Source organism: Schistocerca gregaria, chromosome 2 (genome assembly GCF_023897955.1).
Source record: "Schistocerca gregaria isolate iqSchGreg1 chromosome 2, iqSchGreg1.2, whole genome shotgun sequence".
NCBI classification, from domain to species: domain Eukaryota; kingdom Metazoa; phylum Arthropoda; class Insecta; order Orthoptera; family Acrididae; genus Schistocerca; species Schistocerca gregaria.
Genome location: NC_064921.1, coordinates 930,551,000 through 930,571,503, shown reverse-complemented (window position 1 = coordinate 930,571,503; position 20,504 = coordinate 930,551,000). Strand labels below are relative to the sequence as shown.

General features: G+C 38.7%; 2 protein-coding genes across 4 annotated transcripts in view; one reads left to right on the top strand and one right to left on the bottom strand.

The window, feature by feature from the left end:
* Positions 1-5,725: 5,725 nt before the first annotated feature.
* On the bottom strand, positions 5,726-7,584 carry LOC126336685 (uncharacterized). Its single transcript, XM_050000634.1, has one exon. The coding sequence runs from the start codon at positions 7,227-7,229 to the stop codon at positions 5,793-5,795; it is 1,437 nt and encodes a 478-aa protein (XP_049856591.1). The 5' UTR covers positions 7,230-7,584; the 3' UTR covers positions 5,726-5,792.
* Positions 7,585-7,669: 85 nt separating this feature from the next.
* Positions 7,670-20,504, top strand: part of LOC126335371 (CBY1-interacting BAR domain-containing protein 1) — a 219,290-nt gene continuing 206,455 nt past the window's right edge. For 2 of the 3 annotated variants that reach the window (XM_049998577.1, XM_049998579.1), the window contains exon 1: positions 7,682-7,834. In XM_049998577.1, the coding sequence (XP_049854534.1) occupies positions 7,800-7,834 (35 nt within the window). In that variant the 5' untranslated portion in view covers positions 7,682-7,799. Of the gene's footprint in view, positions 7,835-20,504 lie in introns of all 3 variants that reach the window. The other variant, XM_049998578.1, reaches the window with a different exon arrangement.

Below are 20,504 nucleotides of genomic sequence, written 5' to 3'. Positions count from 1 at the left end.
CCACCCCAGGACCAGATCTTCTGAACTGTGTGGATGGGAGTTGTCACTGGAACATAACGTTCACTCCCGTAATACTCCTGGACTCTTATCTCCTCTAACCCACTGCACCTGCAACCTCTACCCAACAGACTACCTTTCCTGTGTCCTACGTCCCCTCCTCCTGATCATCGTGAATGTAAGCTGTACAAATTCATCGGCTCAAGTGACTATGTGTCACATCCCACCCTGTACACATGCTACCTCTCCTCCTGCACTGCTGTCTCACACGTCTGCTGCCTCCCTCCAAGCAGTCAGCCACCCCTGCCAACCTTTTCTCCTCCCTCTACTAACCATCTGACACAAACCCTCACCCCAATCTACCTGCCAAACTGCAGTCGCTGCGTGTTTAGCTGGCATAAAGTAGCGGGCTGTATGTGTGATTTTCATTCTTATTCTTATTTGTGCGTTTTGGGTGGTGTCTCAAACTACTATCTGGTCAGTTGTCTCATTTACTCCTAAATTATTTTCATTCCCTCTTCCCACAAGAACAAATGGGCAGAATTGGACAATGGCTCAGAAGAATCTTGTTGAGGTGCAGAGATGTGTGCCTTGCTCTCTGTGACAGGCTGTACAAGTTTACCAGCTTGCCAGCAGTTCACAGGCAGTGGTGGAGCATATGGAGTATACGAAAATGAAGTGTTATATCATTTCAATTTATTTTCTAGGACTTGCCAGTCCTTAATCATTGCCTCAAATCTCCATCAAAGCTGCACAACTTTTGTAAATAAACCACAAACCATGTGCCTGGAGGTAATTGTCCAACAGTGAATGACATCTGAAAGAAGTTAAATTTTCTGTACCAACCATCCTATTAAATATATACAATTTGTTTGTGAATATGTTAATTTTATTACAGATGTTAGTAATCAGTAAATCCACACACTGAAGAATCATATGCATATTATTTAAAGTGGCTCATGTCAGTGAGAGAGGCTGAGTTAGTGCAACAGAACAAGACACAAACATGATGCAATAAAGCCACCTGGAGGATATCCTAACACCTGCGACTGCTTGGTGGGCACTTGTGCCCCATGGGTTACAGTTGGAACAAACTGATCTATAACTTCACTCTGGGGGTAAGTGTTGACAAAATCCCTCAAATATTGTAGTGCACTGGGGAAAAAAAAGAAAAGAAAAAATCTAGGAGGAATAGATGGGGGAGTGCCTAAGAATGTCTCTGGGAGCCTGTGTGTATGTAGGGTCATATACTGGCACAATAAAAAACATGCCATTAGCATTAGTGACACACACATTCCGACAGTTAATGCATATAACTTGGTGGAAACTGGTGAGGAGTGAAATATGTCATTAGTAAACACAGCCATTCACCCTATTACCACCTATGGACATACACAATATGGGCATTGGTATCTCAGTGGATGTCAGAAATAATTAATGAATCCTTTCAGTACTCTGTGCCCAATTGATCCCAGGGTATTTTCAGACATTTAAAGTGACTTCAATCTCTGATAATATAGGGCTACTACAAATCATTCATTATTTTCATAGGTCTATATTTTCCAAAGTACTACCTGTGTAAATATGACCGATGCATGAATAGAACTGTACACTCACTGAGTTTGCTTTGTGCCCACCAGTTCAAGTTCCAAGTGCAGTGCCTTGACAAATGGCGACAAAGCAAGAGCATGAATATTTCACCTTGAAGCTGATATCAAGCAACAAAGCGACCTTTCATAAATGGAAGGGCTAATTGCCACAATCCTCATCAATTTGTGGCACAAGAACTACATTTGTCAAAGATTAATGTTTTCTGTGCAGTGTCACAGACAAGGCTGTATGTACCATTTTTTTTTTTTTTTTTTTCTGTGAAAAGACTGTGATGGGTACCTCTTATCTTGATATGCTCCAGTTGTGGTTGTTACCACAACCAACTGCTGACTCTGAGAATTTAATCTTCCAACAAGACAGGGACAAGCCCTCATTGGAGCATCAAAGTTCATAGCTAACTAAATGACCAACTTCTCCATCAGTGAATTAGGCGTAGCAGTTAAGATGATGTGACTTTGTTCCCTTGACTCCCTACATTGCCAGACCTAATGCCTTGTGATTTTTTCCTTTTGGGGTGCATTAAGGACCGTGTTTACATATCCCCACACCGAGAACACTGGAACAGCTCACAGAACATGTCATTGCTACTGTGGTGACCACTGACAGGATGTTGCCACACAAGGATGGAACAAATTTTACCATCACTTGGACATTTCACCATAGGGACATTCAACTCACTCATACATTTGAAGAGTAATGACTGTAAATAGCGTAATAATTCGGGTCAGACTTGTATATTTCTGGCTTTCTGCCTGCCTGTGCGTGTGTGTCTAATGGGTTGTATGAACTGTGAGCTGAGGACAGTGATAACATTCATTAATTGAATACAAGCTGATGGCAAGTGTTTAATTTTGAACCTAAAGAAAATAAAGAACTCATTGCTGAATTTGGTCATTTTTGTGAAGAGATGAAGCAAATGCCCTCCACCCGAAATTTGTTATAAGATATTACAGGATAGTTTGCTACCAGAGTTTATTCAGACTTTGCAAACGTAAGTACTGATGGTGTTTTTCTTCAACACTGCTTTTAACATTGTCTGGACAGTATCTACGTATGCAGAGAAACGGGCTCGTGATCAGACTCCGTACTGAGGTAGGTGGAACTTTTGTAGTGCACAGTACAACGAAAGATAAGTGATCAAACATTTACGCAACACGATTTCTTACCTGCCATGCCGAACTCTGTTAATCCTATTTGGCAAGGGTCCCACACACTGGAGCAATATTCTAGAACCAGTCACATGAGTGATTTGTAACCACTCTCCTTTGTTGACTGACTGCGCTTCTCTAGCATTCTGTCGATAAACTGAAGTCTACCACCTCTTTATCCACGACTGAGCCTATATGATTCTTCCACTTCATATCCCTACAAAGTGATAGGCCAATGTATTTGTATGAGATGCCAATTTCAACGTGACACATTGCTATTATAGTCATAGAATACTGTTTTTTTCATTTTGTGAAGTGCACAAGTCCACATTACATACGGAGGGGGGGAAATGATATTTCATATGAATTGCTACACACCTCAGACTTCCTTATCCTATTCTGATGATCCCTAAATGCTATATATGATGGAGACAGAACTTTAGCAGAAACTACTTTGAATGCTACATTAAACTTACCCCACAGTACGTATTGCTGGATTTTAATAGTGATGGCGAATAACAGACTTCAGTTTATTGGGAAAATTTTAGTAAAGTGTGGTCCATCTGTAAAGGATACTGTGTATGGTACACTAGTGTGAACCAATCTTGAATAGTGCTAGAGTGTTTGGGATCCCCACCAGGTTGGATTACAGAAAGATAATGAAGTGATTCAGAGGCGGGCCACTAGATTTGTTACTGGGAGGTTCAGTCAACATGTAAGTGCTACGGAGATGATTCAAGAACCCCAATGGGAAACCCTGGAGGGAAGGTGACATTCTTTTTGAGGAACATTACTGAGAAAATTTAGAGAACCGGAATTTTAAGCTGACTGCAGAATGATTCTATTGCTGCCACTTTTCATATATGGAAAACAAAGGTAAGAGAAATTAGGGCTTGAATGGAGGTATGTAGACAGTCATTTTTCCTACACACTATTTGTGAGTGGAACAGGAAAGGAAATGACTAGTAATGATACAAGATACACGTCCTCTCTCAGTTCATTCGGTCTCTGCCATCATGCTTACTTCAGGGCTATAAATGCTGTAGTAGTACTATAGAGCTGGTCAGGCTAGCCTCTAATATGTTGTTTCTTTGACAAATGCACTACACATGTCAAACAAATTTCATTATTCCTTTAACCTTCCCTAGCTTTTGGATCAGTAATTATATGAAATACTGAAAATCACATTTTTGTAGCCCCTGGAAGCTGTTACTTAGGCAATCTGCAACTGAGACAGGGCACCATGAACCACGACTTAGATTACCCATTAAGTGATAAAGATAGGGGATACAGGATCTACATTGTACTCCACAAGCCACCGAATGGTGTGTGATGGAAGACACTTCTGATATCACCTTCTGAACCCTCCCTTCCCTGTTCCACTCGCAAATGGTGCATAAGAAAAATGACCATCGGTAAGCCTCTGTATTAGCGCTAATTTCTCATTGTGGTCATTTTGAGAGATGTATATGTGAGGAAGTAGTAAACCCCCCCATGATGCACACCACCTCAATTACAGCTTTTGTTACTAAGTTTGTTGCGCATTTGTGCGACGCTCTCATACAAACCAACTGTACAAAGCTCCATAGAAGCTACACCCAACATTCAGCTTTCTGACCCTCCTGCTCTTATTGTTATTCTGGTTCCTTGCTGCCTAAAGCATAAGACACCTTTTGGTTTTTGTGACACAGAATCCTTAGTGGTCATGTGGTAATCATTACAAATAAATAATACTGTTTGATCTTTTGGTTATTAGAGACTGAAAAACAGTGTTGCTTAACAATCACAATCTAAGCCTTTTTATGACAGCTGCTGCTTCTTTTGATGATACAGCAGCTAGAAGAAAAAAAAAAAAACTTACATTGCACACATTCATTGGTTTCATTTCTTCAGGACATCAAAGGCAAATTTTTACTGTCACTGTGCAATGTTTCATCCCAGTTTACTTAAATGGGTACATAACTCACTGACAAATTCTTTTGCTATTTCGCCCCTGGTCAACTTAGAATCTGCCTGTACCATGTTTTTAACAGTCAGCTGACAGCAGACCATGCTTTACAAGTGTGTGACATTCTTGGTTCACTTTAAGAAACAGATTGGCTCCAGAAATACACTCATTATTTTTTTATCATTTTGATGAAATATTCGGCATGAATCTCACTTAAGGTACAACATCGAGTTAGTAAATTCAGTTTTCGAGCCCAGGAAATTCATTCCACCTAGAAGCTGGACCTAAACTTATTTTTCAGTTTCCAAATTATCTACCTTAGCCATAATATTATGGCAATGATAGAATGGCCAACACAGTAGCAGGTGATAAGTTCAGCAAAATGTGGTCACTTTTCGAACAGAAGGATGACTTCGCTGTAAGTTCAGATCTCACTGAAGAATATGTATGCTTCATCAGCCATTTTACTGTAATTCTTCAGGCTTTCCTGCCAATCTGTTGACATCTTGGGGTGTCAGGTATTCTGCTGGATATCAGCATTGACCATGCACAACATTTCAATAATATGGCTCGCCTTCATGGACGACACTGATATCCAACAGAAAACACAACAGCTCAAGATGTCATCTTTATATACAATCAGTCATTAGTTTTAAAAAAATTCATACTTTTAGTAAGCATGCTAATCCCCTTCATCAGCTGCAAGATAGTCCACGACCACAAAAATCATTCAACCAAATGAGGACTATTTATACAAAATTAGGAATTTTCCATTACTAATTCCTCTCATCTTATCTTTATAAGTGTTCTTCCCTGCCACTTTTATTTTTGGCAGTGGCCTAGTTGAACTTAACACCTCAGCCTTAATATAGAAAATTTAAGTGATGATAGTTGAACGCATATTTGAAACCCTCTCCTCCTACTGAATATAAGTTCTGTCTCACTGCAGCATCACCTCAATAAATCTCTTAATGTTCTGGATGGCAATCAAATTATCTCCATACAAAGTCAATGGAATATTTTAATTTTTTTAATACCATCATATCATCTACATTTCACATAATTCATGTTTCAAACCAAAACAATTTTCACCAAAATTTAAGCTTTATTTTCTTCCAGTACAGTGTTGCAATACTTAAACATACAGTGCCCATGTACAATATGACCATGATAAAACTAGAAAATTTTGAAAAGGTTAGTGTGTAGAAGCATAAATTTACTACACCAGTAAGAATATTTGCGAACAGGAAACATGCCAGGCCATTAAAATTCACAGCATCATACAGCATTGGTACATAATTAATTTCAAACTGTCTCGTCATTTTAGTTGTATACATTTTTATAGAATGAACTGCAAGAGAGCAAAACAAAAACATTTCGAAGAATATGAGTGATACACACAGAACCCAAATGACATAGCCAGTATTCGCAAGTCTGCGTGATACCCCAAAATAGTACTCTGCTAAAATTGTACTTTCCCACATAATCACAATTCCAAGTCCAAGTTTTAATGTTAAGTGCACATAGTCACAGAAAAGACTCCCTGTATCTCTGATAATTCTACCAATATACATTCCGGCAAAATAAATAGCTAGGTAACCTGCTAGTGAAGCAAGTCCTTCACAGTTGGCTGTCAAAAAACTGGATCGTGTGTTGTTGTGAGAGAGTACCAAATCTTGAATGCCAGCATTCAGAAAACACTGATGAAAAAATGACACTAATAGTGACAATAATCCCACATATTCAAAGCCGATTAAATATAGTATCACAGATGAAAAAATCTTCACAAAAGCAAGGGTTAGAAAAAAATTCCAGTGAACACCATATTCTGTAACATGTACCTGATATTCAATGGTTGTCAACGTGAAAAACCTTGCTACTCCAAGGACAAATAGTGGTAGACAGCTAATTACACTCTTTAAAATATATTTTGCGGAATTATATGCCAGATTATTTGCATGTCTAACTTCAGGAGAAACAATTGCATTTGAAATGCAGAACAAACCTACACCTACATCCATTACCGAATAGCCAAAATATTCTGTTTTTGCAAACTTTCGTGGAAAAATTGTGAAATCCACGGCTAATATACACAGCACAGTTACCAAGTTCGTTATTGCTCTGAACATGGTTACAAAGGGTAAATTCTTAGAAGAAATTTTTGATACCCAAAGTTCTTGTAAATAGTTAAGATAATCTGTGCGATGACAGTTTCTTGTGTGTGTATATGTTGCTAATGACACCAGCAACATTAAGAAAATAATAACCAAATGTAACGCATCATTAAAGACTGTCAGTGTTAAAGTAATAGGCAAAACTAATACACAAAATTCGGCAGAAAACTTAACAAAGTATGCTGTGCGGCTTCCGCATCTCACGGACACCAATAGCGGTACCGCTAACAACGAAAGTAATGTTGAGAATGGGATAGGTGCCACTTGTAATATGGTTTCAAAACGAGTTGTTCCATTAAGATTTGATACATGGTCATTCTGAAGCTTTTTGTATTGTACGCTGTCCATCATTACAGTGTCCTAATAGCTCACAAATTCTGTAAAATACGGTGAAAAACACGCACTGATGATCTGATACGTAAAGTGTACATTGTTACGCCGAAGGTGTTTCGAAATGTTGTGGGCTAATGGGATAAAGTATTCCAATACACGTTTATCTTCTCATTAATGATATTAAACTCATTAATAGAATTCACAACAATGCTGAATGCGGGCTCCAGATCAATCCGAGATAGTTGTGTTACTTCCAAATCGAGTATTTCTTCTTCGCTACTCAAAAACTCCACCGCATACTTCCACACAACATTCCGTGTTACTATATATATAACACCGCCCAGCATGAAGCTCCTGACTCAAAATATCGATGGTCAACAAATTGGCAAGTACATCGATAATACGCACCAAACGATTAATCGAACACGCAGGTGGCGTTTGTTGCAAACAGTAACCATGGTAACAAGTTTTGAAGTCGACGTACGTAATGTGTAATGTGCTACTGTTCGTCAGTAGATTAAGTTTTCATCGTAACTGACAAAAATACTTAGCGTATACTAACTGAATCGCCTTTATGTGAAAAAGAAGATGATGTCCAGCAACCGGGCACAGAATATGGCTTGGTAAGAACTAAAATTTTGCTAGGATTTTAACGCACGTTTCGCACATATTCTGTATTGCGGGGTTTATTTCCTAACCTAAGCACCTCACAGTAAAACCAATGGAATCATCGTTTGTAACCACAATGCACGTGAATAAAGAGCAAGATACAATGCATGTGAATAAAGAGCAAGATATAAAACAGAGTCGATTTAAAATTAAACCCACAAATGAGAATGATGACCTGCATCAGGTTTACAATTTCTTAGTTGTATCTTGGGGAACAGTAATAACCAAAAATAGTTGGTTGTTGTTGTTCTTTATTTGTACTCTACAAATGGCTGAAAAATTGTTGAATTCTAGAGGTAAAAAAATTGCCAGGTGCTTATGCATCTCTATCTAGGATTTAGAAGTCATATGGGAGCCCACAGTCATGATGATCCATTGCTGACATCTGCACTGTCCTCTGTACAATCACATCATACGGGCACGCCCTTGCCAAACCTTACCCAGATGTTCCTTATTAGCCAGGATATTTGAATTTGGAGATGTAAATTCTACTAAACGATAGCACTTATGTTCGTATTAAATAAGTTATGACTTTGACATTATGACCTAGGTAGGCTGTAGATAATGTGATGTACAAAGTTAAATACACTCTTTGAAGTATTACATAGAAACAGCAACAATTCAGCGTTAAGAGGAGGAGCAGGAACAGTCACCTTTTTTCAAAATACGTGATTTTCTCCTAACATGCATTTCTTTACATAAAGTACCTTATCAGAAATTGCGATTTGTGATGGAGGCTTTTAATTTTTTTTTACTTTGTAACTGTGGTATTATGTTCAAAGAAGATTATTAGCCATAATTTATTATTAGTGTACTTCACCAAAGTGAATGTATCGCAGTACGTTGAAATATTGACATAGTTACTATGAAGTGATACACTATCGACGTCACGAAACAGGATGGAACGGAAGGTCAAGACACCCCACAGTGTATTTCAAATGGAAGGGGGCGGAACGAGACGCCAGTGTTTCTCAGGAAGAAAGTTTTGGCGCTGATGGTAGGGAGACTGTTTTGTCCCCTGCTACATAACATCATAAGTCAACCGATTGGAATTGTTAGTCTTTGTTTTGTAATTCATGCATTTGTGATTATTAATCTTTGTTTTGTTGTCTGCTTTGCTTTTGTGACATACTGAAATGTTGCAAAATCTCTCTGACATTTTTTTCCATGAGTGTTCTTCGACAAAAGAGATCTGATATTTGAAATCGGAAAATGACTCAGATTTTAAAATACTTGGACAAAGAAAAAGCTTAAATTGAGAATAAATACGAATATGGATTTATGAAACCATTTTCATTAAATATCTTTCTATATATCTTAATAGAAGGCAGTTCTGTTGTTGGAGAAATAAGGCTTTTCTGGCGTTGTGGGTACTTAGAAAGAAAATTATAACAATGGAGGAAATCAAAAGCAGCAAGTATTGCTTTGTAAACATAATCGATGTGTTAATATGGCTGGCCATTGTGGCCAAGTGGTTGTAGGTGCTACGGTCTGGAACTGCGCGAGCACTACGGTCGCAGGTTCGAATCCTGCCTCGAGTATGGATGTGTGTGATGTCCTTAGGGTAGTTAGGTTTAAGTTCTAGGGGACTGATGACCTTAGAAGTTAAGTCCCATAGTGCTCAGAGCCATTTTTTGTTAGTATGTATGTATTTTCTCAACCAAATAAATGTCAATGTTTTGAAATTTTTTGAAAACTTTCCCTTTTGTTTCACTTCTCAGCAGTTTAAAATACCAAATTTTTCAAGAATATGAATTATGAAGTTTCATTGGGCCTTCATAAACTTTATCATTGCTAGTTCCTTAATTCTGATACTGTATTCTGACATTTTGTAGCCTACAATGGATGGTGTCCCATTATCTGATTTCAACCATATGACATGTTGACTTTCCATCTAGTGTGAACACACGAATTTGATGGTGACATCGTCTTTTGTTCTGTTGATGTCCAGTTTGAATCAGTCTTGACATTTCAGTTCTTTCTGTCACATCACAGACTGAATTTTCATCTTGAGTATAATGTATTTTCAGAGAAGAGTTCTTTGGACTCTGAAGTTGGAATCAGAAATGATGCCGATCGAGTTTAGGCTCGTTGCACACCTACATCATGCGTTTTATGACAGCCAGTGAGCGTTAAATAGTGTTCTGAGAACTCTGCTGGAAATGCCGTACCCACTTCGAGCATTAAACGTGATTATAGTGATTTAGTTAGTGAATTATGGTTCCATTAGTTTAGAGTTCCCATGGCTGTTGCTGGTGGTAAGCAAAAAATTCTACATAGCTGAGTGCGAGACATAATTTGCAGGATAGATGCTTACAAAAAAAGGCAAAACGTCTTTATTTGGGTACCACAACTTTCACATGAAACCGGCAACAATGCATTCCACACCTGTTTCTCGACCTGCGCGAACCGCCATCGTTCCTGGATTTGGAAATAAGGAAGAAGCGGTCTGAATACTACATGTAGATTATGATATCCTTTGATATAGAAAACTCTTTACTCAGACATCATTACTGGTCTACCAGTGAAAAAGGTTTCTGGTCTAAAACAAATTCTGGGTTCTATCCAAAGATTATTAATTTTCAGTTCCCAATTGCTTTACCATTTTATGCTGCAACAACATTAGGGTGGATACCTCCAGAGTGATAATTCCCTACATAGACTTTATTATGCCATTCTCAATCACTAACACAAGAAAGGAAATAAAACAGTAGTGCTGATCTACTGCTTTATGTAATTGGTGGGCTTTTCAGGAAGCTGTGGGAAGGTAATATACAAGATAATTTAAAAACAATCTCAGTGACACGGATTTCAAATTTCCAAGAGAACTGCCAGTATAAGAAGCTACATTGAACCTCAGAGGTGATACATCACAATTAGTGAATGTGACAATAGAAAATGTTTTCTCAGTTATAATAACTACAGTACGATCAAATTACCATGAAATAGTTGACACTGCAGATAGATAGCCATCAGATTACCTAATCCACATCCTACAAAGAAAAGTGTATCAAATTTGCATCCATTACAAAGCAAAAGCATTCTAGAATTAGATTATTCCACAGGGTTCTATCTTAGGACTTCTGTAATGTGCAGTGTATGTCAATTAACTTTCATAAGCAGACACAAAAAATAAAATTTTGTTCCCTTAGCACATAATAAAATTTCTGTCATCTGCTAGTAGGACAATTATCCATACATATTATATAAAGAGATGTGTGTGTTTGTGTTTATGTGTGTGTGTGTGTGTGTGTGTGTGTGTGTGTGTGTGTGTGTTCCATGTCTCCTCCTAAATCAGTGGATCAGTTTCAACCAAACGTGATACATATAAATCTTATAAATCTTACTATCAGGCAACAATCACTGCAGGGGTAAGAACCACATAGCTGTGAAAGGCGTGCTAATGAAGAACGAGTATAGACCATGACTCGTTAATTCCTAGACTTTATCCATGCAGTATTTGTAAATGAGTGCTCTTAGCGACTTGCAAACTAAATTTCAAACTTTTACAAAATTTGTTCTCGCTGACTACCCCTACAAAATGATGATTGGAGGAATGTTTATCACTTATTACTCTCCTGCTGTTCATGTAGTAAAAGTACTGGTTGAGGCATGACTATAATTTGTTACTTCTATCCTACTAGTTGTATTTGCGACACATCTAACAGACAGTATGCACAATACCACTGAATGTAAGTGCAAAATTATATTACTGGCCATTAAAATTGCTACACCACGAAGATGACGTGCTAGAGGCGCGAAATTTAACCAACAGGAAGAAGATGCTGTGATATGCAAATGATTAGCTTTTCAGAGCGTTCACACAAGGTTGGCGCCGGTGGCGACACCTACAATGAGCTGACATGAGGAAAGATTCCAACCGATTTCTCATAAACAAACAGCAGGTGACCGGCGTTGCCTGGTGAAACCTTGTTGTGATACCTCGTGTAACGAGGAGAAATGCGTACCATCAAGTTTCAGATTTTGATAAAGGTCGAATTGTAGCCTATCGCGATTTCGGTCTATCCTATCGCTAGCAGTCGAGATGACAGGCATCTTATCTGCATGGCTGTAACGGATCGTGCTGCCACGTCTCGATCCCTGAGTCAACAGATGGGGACGTTTGCAAGACAATAACCATCTGCACAAACAGTTAGACGACGTTTGCTGCAGCATGGACTATCAGCTCGGAAACCATGGCTGCTGTTACCCTTGACGCTGCATCACAGGCAGGAGCGGCTGCGATGGTGTACTCAATGACGAACCTGGGTGTACGAATGGCAAAACGTCATTTTTTCGTATGGATCCAGGTTCTCTTTACAGCATTATGATGGTCGCATCCATGTTTCGCGACATCGCGGTGAACGCACATTGGAAGCGTCCATTCGTCATTGCCATACTGGCATAGCACCCGGCGTGATGGTATGGGTCGCCATTGGTTACATGTCTCGGTCACCTCTTGTTCGCATTGATGGCACTTTGAACAGTGGACGTTACATTTTATATGTGTTACGACCCGTGGCTGTACCTTTCATTCGATACCTGCAAAACCCTAAATTTCAGCAGGATAATGCACGACCGCATGTTGTAGGTACTGTACAGGCCTTCTTGGATAGATAAAATGTTCGACTGCTGCCCTGGCCAGCACATTCTCCAGATCTCTCACCAATTGAAAACGCCTGGTCAATGGTGGCCGAGCAACTGGCTCGTCACAATACGCCAGTTACTTTTCTTGATGAACTGTGGTATCGTGTTGAAGCTGCATTGCCAGCTGTACCTGTACACGCCATCCAAGCTCTGTTTGACTGAATGTCCAGGCGTATCAAGGCCGTTATTACAGCCAGAGGTGGTTGTTCTGGGTACTGATTTCTCAGGATCTATGCACCCAAATTGTGTGAAAATGTAATCACATGTTAGTTCTAGTATTATATGTTTGTCCAATGAATACCAGTTTATCATCTGCATTTCTTCTTCGTGTAGCAATTTTGATGGCCAGTAGTGCATATTGTACAACACATAGTTCTGGAGGTGTGATACCATAAAGCATGAGATGTGTGAAACACTGCTGCATCATGCATGGCATTTAAATTTATCACTTCTTTGCTACTAATTCTGTACAGAATAAATCACAATAGATCTTCATTATTCTTCTATTGTTTTCTCAGACAATATCCACATAGGAAACTGAATGTAATTCCTTATCTATATGATTGTCGGTCATGTAGTACATTAGATATCACATCATAAACAGTGAGATGCATGAAGAACTGTTGTATTATACATGACGTGTAAATGTATTACTTCATTGCTACAGATTCCATCAACACAATTATAGCATAGCAGTATGACACATAGTTCGGGAGATATGATATAATAAACGTTAAGCACAAGGCCAGGTGCTATGTGGTATTGGTGTGGACATGGCTATAACTAAATACCTCAGCAAAGCTGCATTTCTTGACTATACTATATACAGAGTGATAATAATTAAACTTTCAAACTACTGTATAACTAACACCACTAATCAGAATGATGTCAAATTGCAACAGAATATTACTGGAGAAGGGAGAAAACGTATAGCAGAAGAAAAGTAATATATACAGGGTGATAATAATTAAACTTTCAAACTACTGTATAACTAACACCACTAATCAGAATGATGTCAAATTGCAACAGGATATTACTGGAGAAGGAAGGAAACGTATAGCAGAAGAAAAATAAATACTTATAAAATTTAACAATAGATGGCGCTGTAACCACCATAATTTGATAGTGATCGACTGCAAATGACAAAAGAATCTAGCAACTATGCCTAAGGTGTACCTTTGATGTTAAACAAACTATACTACTCAGTGTCCATGGGTGTATGGAGTGATACTGTTAGTTGCGTAAGCCCATTCACCATGGCAAGGTCATATCAGATCGGATGGGAAAAATCGGTTTTTAGTTGTCTTGAGGCCAAAAACCCCTTAAAGAGCATCAATCACATCTGTTTTTAATTGACCTGAGGCCAAAAAACATATAAAAAGCATCAATCACAATCAAATCACTCTATTAATTTCCGTGTGACTGGCGCAAAACATGTTCAATATGCTGTCCATCGTTTTCTGCAACAAGTTGAAATCGAGAAACAGCATTTTCCACAACTGATCAAACTGTTTCCAGGTCACATTCAGAATGTGTTGCACAGTGCATGCCTTCAATGCAGGTAAGCTTCCAATCGGAACACTGAACACAACATCTTTCAGTTAGCCCCACAGCCAAAAGTCACACGGATTAAGATCAGGTGATTGGGACATCTGGGCTGTATGGAAATGTTTGCTGAAAATTTTAATATTTCTGAAATTGCGCTTCAGAAACTGCTTAACTGGATTTGCAATGTGTGGAGGTGCGCCACCTTGCATAAAAATGATTCCATCCACACATCCACGATGTTGGAAAGTGGGAATGACGAGGTTGTGCAAAAGACACTCATAGTGCTTACCAGTGACGGTACAGGTAACAGGACCAGAAGCACCTGTCTCTTCAAAAAAATATGGCCCTATGAGAAATGATTCTGTAAACCTGCACCATACAGTGATGTTTCCAGGATGGAGTGGTACTGGTTGATTTGCATGTGGGTTTTCTGTTGCCCATATTCTTCAATTAGTGTATTGACATATCCTGTCACATGGAAGTAGGCTTTGTCTATCTATATCCCATCTTGTCACACACTACTTGCATAGCACCCTCTGTCCACCTTACTCATTGCTCACTGCATCATGCTAGATTCCTGCAAGGGCCCAGGAGAGACAGTGCATCTGCACTGAAATGATCTTAATGGCTATCAAGTCGTATATATTTATACGTGTATGGCGTCTGCAATTTTGGGTATGGCAAGAATCCATTATCAAGTATCCTACAAGAAAATAAAGTCCAAGGTTACTGATTTTAATGTGGAAATTCTACAAGAAGTCTACGTAAATAATCTGACTGATAGAACGCTCGCAATTACTGATGAACCAACCACATCATCACAGAAGTTTTACATCTGAACAGAGTTTACATCGGCTAAACTAAGATTTTATAGATATTGTATGAAGAATTTAAAAATTATGGGCGCCTTAATGAAGAATTGTAATAGTCCATTGCTCTTGGTGCTTGAAGTACCATTGTTATTACATGATAGTTTTGTGAGGTAGAATATAATGTAATATTGTTAAGAGCAAAATATACATGTCAAATACGTTTGTGGGATCAGAGAGATCCATAGCACAAAATAGAGAACAAAAGTTGTTAGCACTCAAAGTCCAACAGGGGAGGTGAGAAAGAAGATAAAGTTATTAAATGCCTTCTGCAAGGGAGGACAGAGGGAAGAGAGCACCAGCTCGAAAAGAGATGAAATGTGAAACAAACACCAAAGACCAACATAATAGTCTCCAGCTAAGAACTAAGTAGTATGTGATAATCTTTCTTCTGTTGATGTTAGTTGTGGGTGTTAGTGTCTTGCTTTGTAGTTTTTCCTTAATTGTAGTAAGCAGATACCTAAAATGGTTTACTGATGTACATCTAATGTTTTGTTACATGGCTACGAAAGGATGGAGCTTCAATGCAATCATGATTGCACGAACTCCAGCACATTTCATGCTAGAGTAAAAATACAGTCACCCTCCTTTTTTCTTTTCCTGGCAACTTTGTTTGCTTTATCACCAATGAAGTGCTCACAAAACAATTCAAGCAATGTACCAAACAAAACACATGTAAACAATCATTCAAACACAGAAATAATTATAAGAATAAGCTTTGATGCTCATTCTGTCATATTCTCTTCCATTCCATCACATCTAAACATTTCTTTACAGGACGAAGTGAATGATAATGAACAGTTGGAATTGTTGTGTCATTATTCATTCACTATTGTTCACAACTTACTCTTTGATGATAATGATGCTCAATAATAGGCACACCATGTTGCACTTGAACTCCTAGGAACTATTAGAAAAGATGATCATTGTCTATCTGCTCATAAACCTTGAAATTCTATGAAGGATGAAGCATTCTATAGAAAATAAATAAGGGCGCTAAACAATTACTTGAGAAGCTTTGAGAGGAAGTAGGTCTGAATGAGACGGTATTTATCTTTAGTGTGACAATGCTTGACAAAGTGAATTCAAACATTATTTATTTATTTTTGCATGGTCTTCCATGGTGCTGCACCATGCAGCTACCATGTTACATGATAAAAACTCAGATTCCAAAATATATAGACAGATTGTCTGAACATGTACAGTTGACTTTCACAATTAATTTATATGGATGTTTTTTTATTCAGTCAGTAAAAAGTTATTATAGTTTGAAACTAGAAATTTGTGGTTAATTTCCACACAGCACAAACGTAATATTACCTGTTGCACAATGTAAAATAAAACCACACAGAACAATAATGCAAAGGGTTCATAGCAACAGCTTCAAATTTCCAACACAAATAATTTAATAAATATAACGTTAATTGTACAAGACATCGATAAAAAATTGATCAAAATACTAATGAAGAAGTTTTGTTTCATACATACATAAAGTAAAGTGTTTTCAGTACTCAATACTATAAATTCTGAATTTAGATTTTTAAATCATTTTCTGAAATAAACGTTTTGAATGTTTGATGATAGAAGACACTGGATTTTAATAATAAAGGATATCTTCAGTTTTTTGAGTCCTTGTATACATCTCCCATGGCTCTCGTGTACTTCCTTCACTTAAAAAAAAAAAAGATTAAATTTCTCACATTTCCTGATCATTGTTGTCACAAGTATCAGTATCAGTTAATTTCAAATCATGGAGATGTTATGAGGAAACGTCATGGTTACATCTTGTAAGTATAATGTGGCTTGTTGATGTTTTCCTGAGTGTTAATAGGATGATAAAAGTGGAATGTTCAGTGCTTTATCTGAAAACGACCTTGAGCAGTTAAACAGAGAACTGACTCATGGCAATAACATTTAGACCTTCTGGTCACAAACAGACCCGAACTATTTGAAACAGTTACGCAGAACTGGGAATCAGCGATCATAAAGCGGTTACTGCATCGATGATTTCAACTGTAAATAGAAATATTATAAAAGGTAGGAAGATTTTTTTTGTCTAGCAAAAGTGACAAAAAGCCGATTTCAGAGTACCTGATGGCTGAACACAAAAGTTTTGTCTCAAGTACAGATAGTGTTGAGGATCAGTGGACAAAGTTCAAAACCATCGTACAATATGTGTTAGATGAGTATGTGCCAAACAAGATCGTAAGAGATGGAAAAGAGCCACCGTGGTACAACAACCAAGTTAGAAAACTGCTGCGGAAGCAAAGGGAACTTCACAGCAAAAACATAAACATAGCCAAAGCCTTGCAGAAGAACAAAAATTACGTGAAGCGAAATGTAGTGTGACAAGGGCTATGCGAGAGGCGTTCAACGAATTCGAAAGTAAAGTTCTATGTACTGACTTGGCATAAAATCCTAAGAAATTTTGGTCTGATGTCAAAGCGATAGGTGGATCAAAACAAAATTTCCAGATACTCTGTGACCAAAATGGTACTGAAACAGAGGATGACAGACTGAAGGCCGAAATACTAAATGCTTTTTCCAAAGCTGTTTCACAGAGGAAGACTCCACTGTAGTTCCTTCTCTAGATTGTCACACAGATGACAAAATGGTAGATATCGAAATAGACGACAGGAGGATAGAGAAACAATTAAAATCGCTCAAAAGATGAAAGGCCGCTGGACCTGATGGGATACCAGTTCGATTTTACACAGAGTACGCGAAGGAACTTGCCCCCCTTCTTGCAGCGGTGTACCGTAGGTCTCCAGAAGAGCATAGCATTCCAAAGGATTGGAAAAGGGCACAGGTCATCCCCGTTTTCAAGAAGGGACGTCGAACAGATGTGCAGAACTATAGACCTATATCTCTAACGTCTATCAGTTGCAGAATTTTGGAACACGTATTATGCTCGAGTATAATGACTTTTCTAAAGACTATAAATCTACTCTGTAGGAATCAGCATGGGTTTCGAAAAAGACGATCGTGTGAAACCCAGTTCGCGCTATTCGTCCACGAGACTCAGAGGGCCATAGACACGGGTTCCCAGGTAGATGCCGTGTTTCTTGGCTTCCACAAGGCGTTTGATACAGTTCCCAACAGTCGTTTAATGAACAAAGTAAGAGCATATGGACTATCAGACCAATTGCGTGATTGAACTGAAGAGTTCCTAGATAACATAACGCAGCATGTCATTCTCAATGGAGAAGAGAAGTCGAAGTAAGAGTGATTTCAGGTGTGCCGCAGTGGAGTGTCGTAGGACTGTTGCTGTTCACATTATACATAAATGACCTTGTGGATGACACCGGAAGTTCACTGAGGCTTTTTGCGGATGACGCTGTGGTATATCGAGAGGTTGTAACAATGGAAAATTGTACTGAAATGCAGGAGGATCTGCAGCAAATTGACGCATGGTGCAGGGAATGGCAATTGAATCTCAATGTAGACAAGTGTAATGTGCTGCGAATACATAGAAAGAAAGATCGCTTATCATTTAGCTACAATATAGCAGGTCAGCAACTGGAAACAGTTAATTCCATAAATTATCTGGGAGTACGCATTAGGAGTGACTTAAAATGGAATGATCACATAACGTTGATCGTCGGTAAAGCAGATGCCAGACTGAGATTCATTGGAAGAATCTTAAGGAAATACAATCCGAAACCAAAGGAAGTAGGTTACAGTACGCTTGTTCGCCCACTGCTTGAATACTGCTCAGCAGTGTGGGATCCGTACCAGATAGGGTTGATAGAAGAGAGAGAGAAGATCCAATGGAGAGCAGCGCGCTTCGTTTCAGGATCATTTAGTAATCGCGAGAGCGTTACGGAGATGACAGATAAACTCCAGTGGAAGACTCTGCAGGAGAGACGCTCAACAGCTCGGTACTGGCTTTTGTTGAAGTTTCGAAAACATACCTCACCAAGGAGTCAAGCAGTATATTGCTCTCTCCTACATATATCTCGTGAACAGACCATGAGGATAAAATCAGGGAGATTAGAGCCCACACAGAGGCATACAGACAATCCTTCTTTCCACGAACAATACGAGATTGGAATAGAAGGGAGAACCGATAGAGGTACTCAAGGTACCCTCCGCCACACACCGTCAGGTGGCTTGCAGAGTATGGATGTAGATGTAGACTGTGGCATGACATTGCCCTATGTTCAGTCTGTTTGTAATATACTGATAAAAAAACATAATTAACGTTTTTTATATTTCGTTTTTGTTGTTGATTTTGTAAACTTTCCTAAAAGTGATGTATTTTGTTTTTGGGCCAGCTGGTCGATTCGTATAATATCGAAATTTGTGGTGCATTCAATTGGGGCTGTGGTCTGATGTTAGAGTGCATGGGAAACTGTGTACAGGCACATCCATTGTCAAGGTTCTGGTCGACCATATCTGACCACTACAAGACAGGATTGCTATATTGTGCACCAAGCACAGTGTAACCTCTTTACACGTGCACCTGCCATCTGACAACAAGTAATGTACTCCCTGCAACATTCTATGTCATTCCACATCATTGGTCGGAGACTAGCACTAGCCAGACCAATCTTGTGCATAGGTTACTATTAACACCGCCATATGAACGACTGTTTTGTAGAGGTTTTGAGACTAGGAAATATCTACAGATGATGAAGGGGGTCATCTTGTGTTCAGCAGTGTATCATCATTCTGCACCGCCATATACGTCCATCATTGCTGCTGATGTTACTCCTGGCATCATGATGTGGGGAGCCATCAGGTATAATTTTAGGTCACAGCTGGTAGTGACTGAGAGAATTATGTGGCACAATAGTATCTCACTGACATCCTGCATCCTTATGTACTACCTCTAGTGTAAGAGGATGGTGGTGCCTCTTTCAAACAGAATAGTGCTTGTCCACACACATGTGAATCTATTATCTGTCTGCGTGATGTTGAGGTAGTCCCACAGCCACAAGATCCCCAGAGTTATCCTCGATAGAACATGTGTGGGACCACCTCGACCTCAACTCTGTCCCAGTGTATAACTCATTAAGCACATTTGCTCAGGGGTAAAGTAAAAAAAAAATGCTGGTATCGTGAGTTAAAATGCTTAATCGCCCAATAAAGCACTGTGAGGCAAATGCTGGGAAGCGACAAGTACCATGCAGTCAACATCCTTGAAGCAGAAAGATCGAATTGTTCGAAACATATCATACGGTGGAAGTAGAAGGATTCGGAATAGTGAGTACCCACATGTCCTGGAGAATGATTATAAAAATCGCTTGGTATTCATAGAAGACAAAACTTACCTATTGTATTTTATATGTCTACATAAAAGCTATTTGCTGTTATTCTGGACGTTGATGGACTCATCTCCAGCCAGGGATGGCTCGCTAACTTCAAAAAGAGCCATAACATAGTTTTGTCAAATTTGTGGTGAAAGTGCAGCATTGATAACCTAGCTCGTTCAGTATGGAAAAGTGAACTAGGAAGCTAGTTGTCAAATTGCGATTCAAGTGTCCAATATTGACAAAATGAAACTTCATTTCTCAAGCACCTTTCTAACAAAACATTGACTTTTGAAGATGAAAAA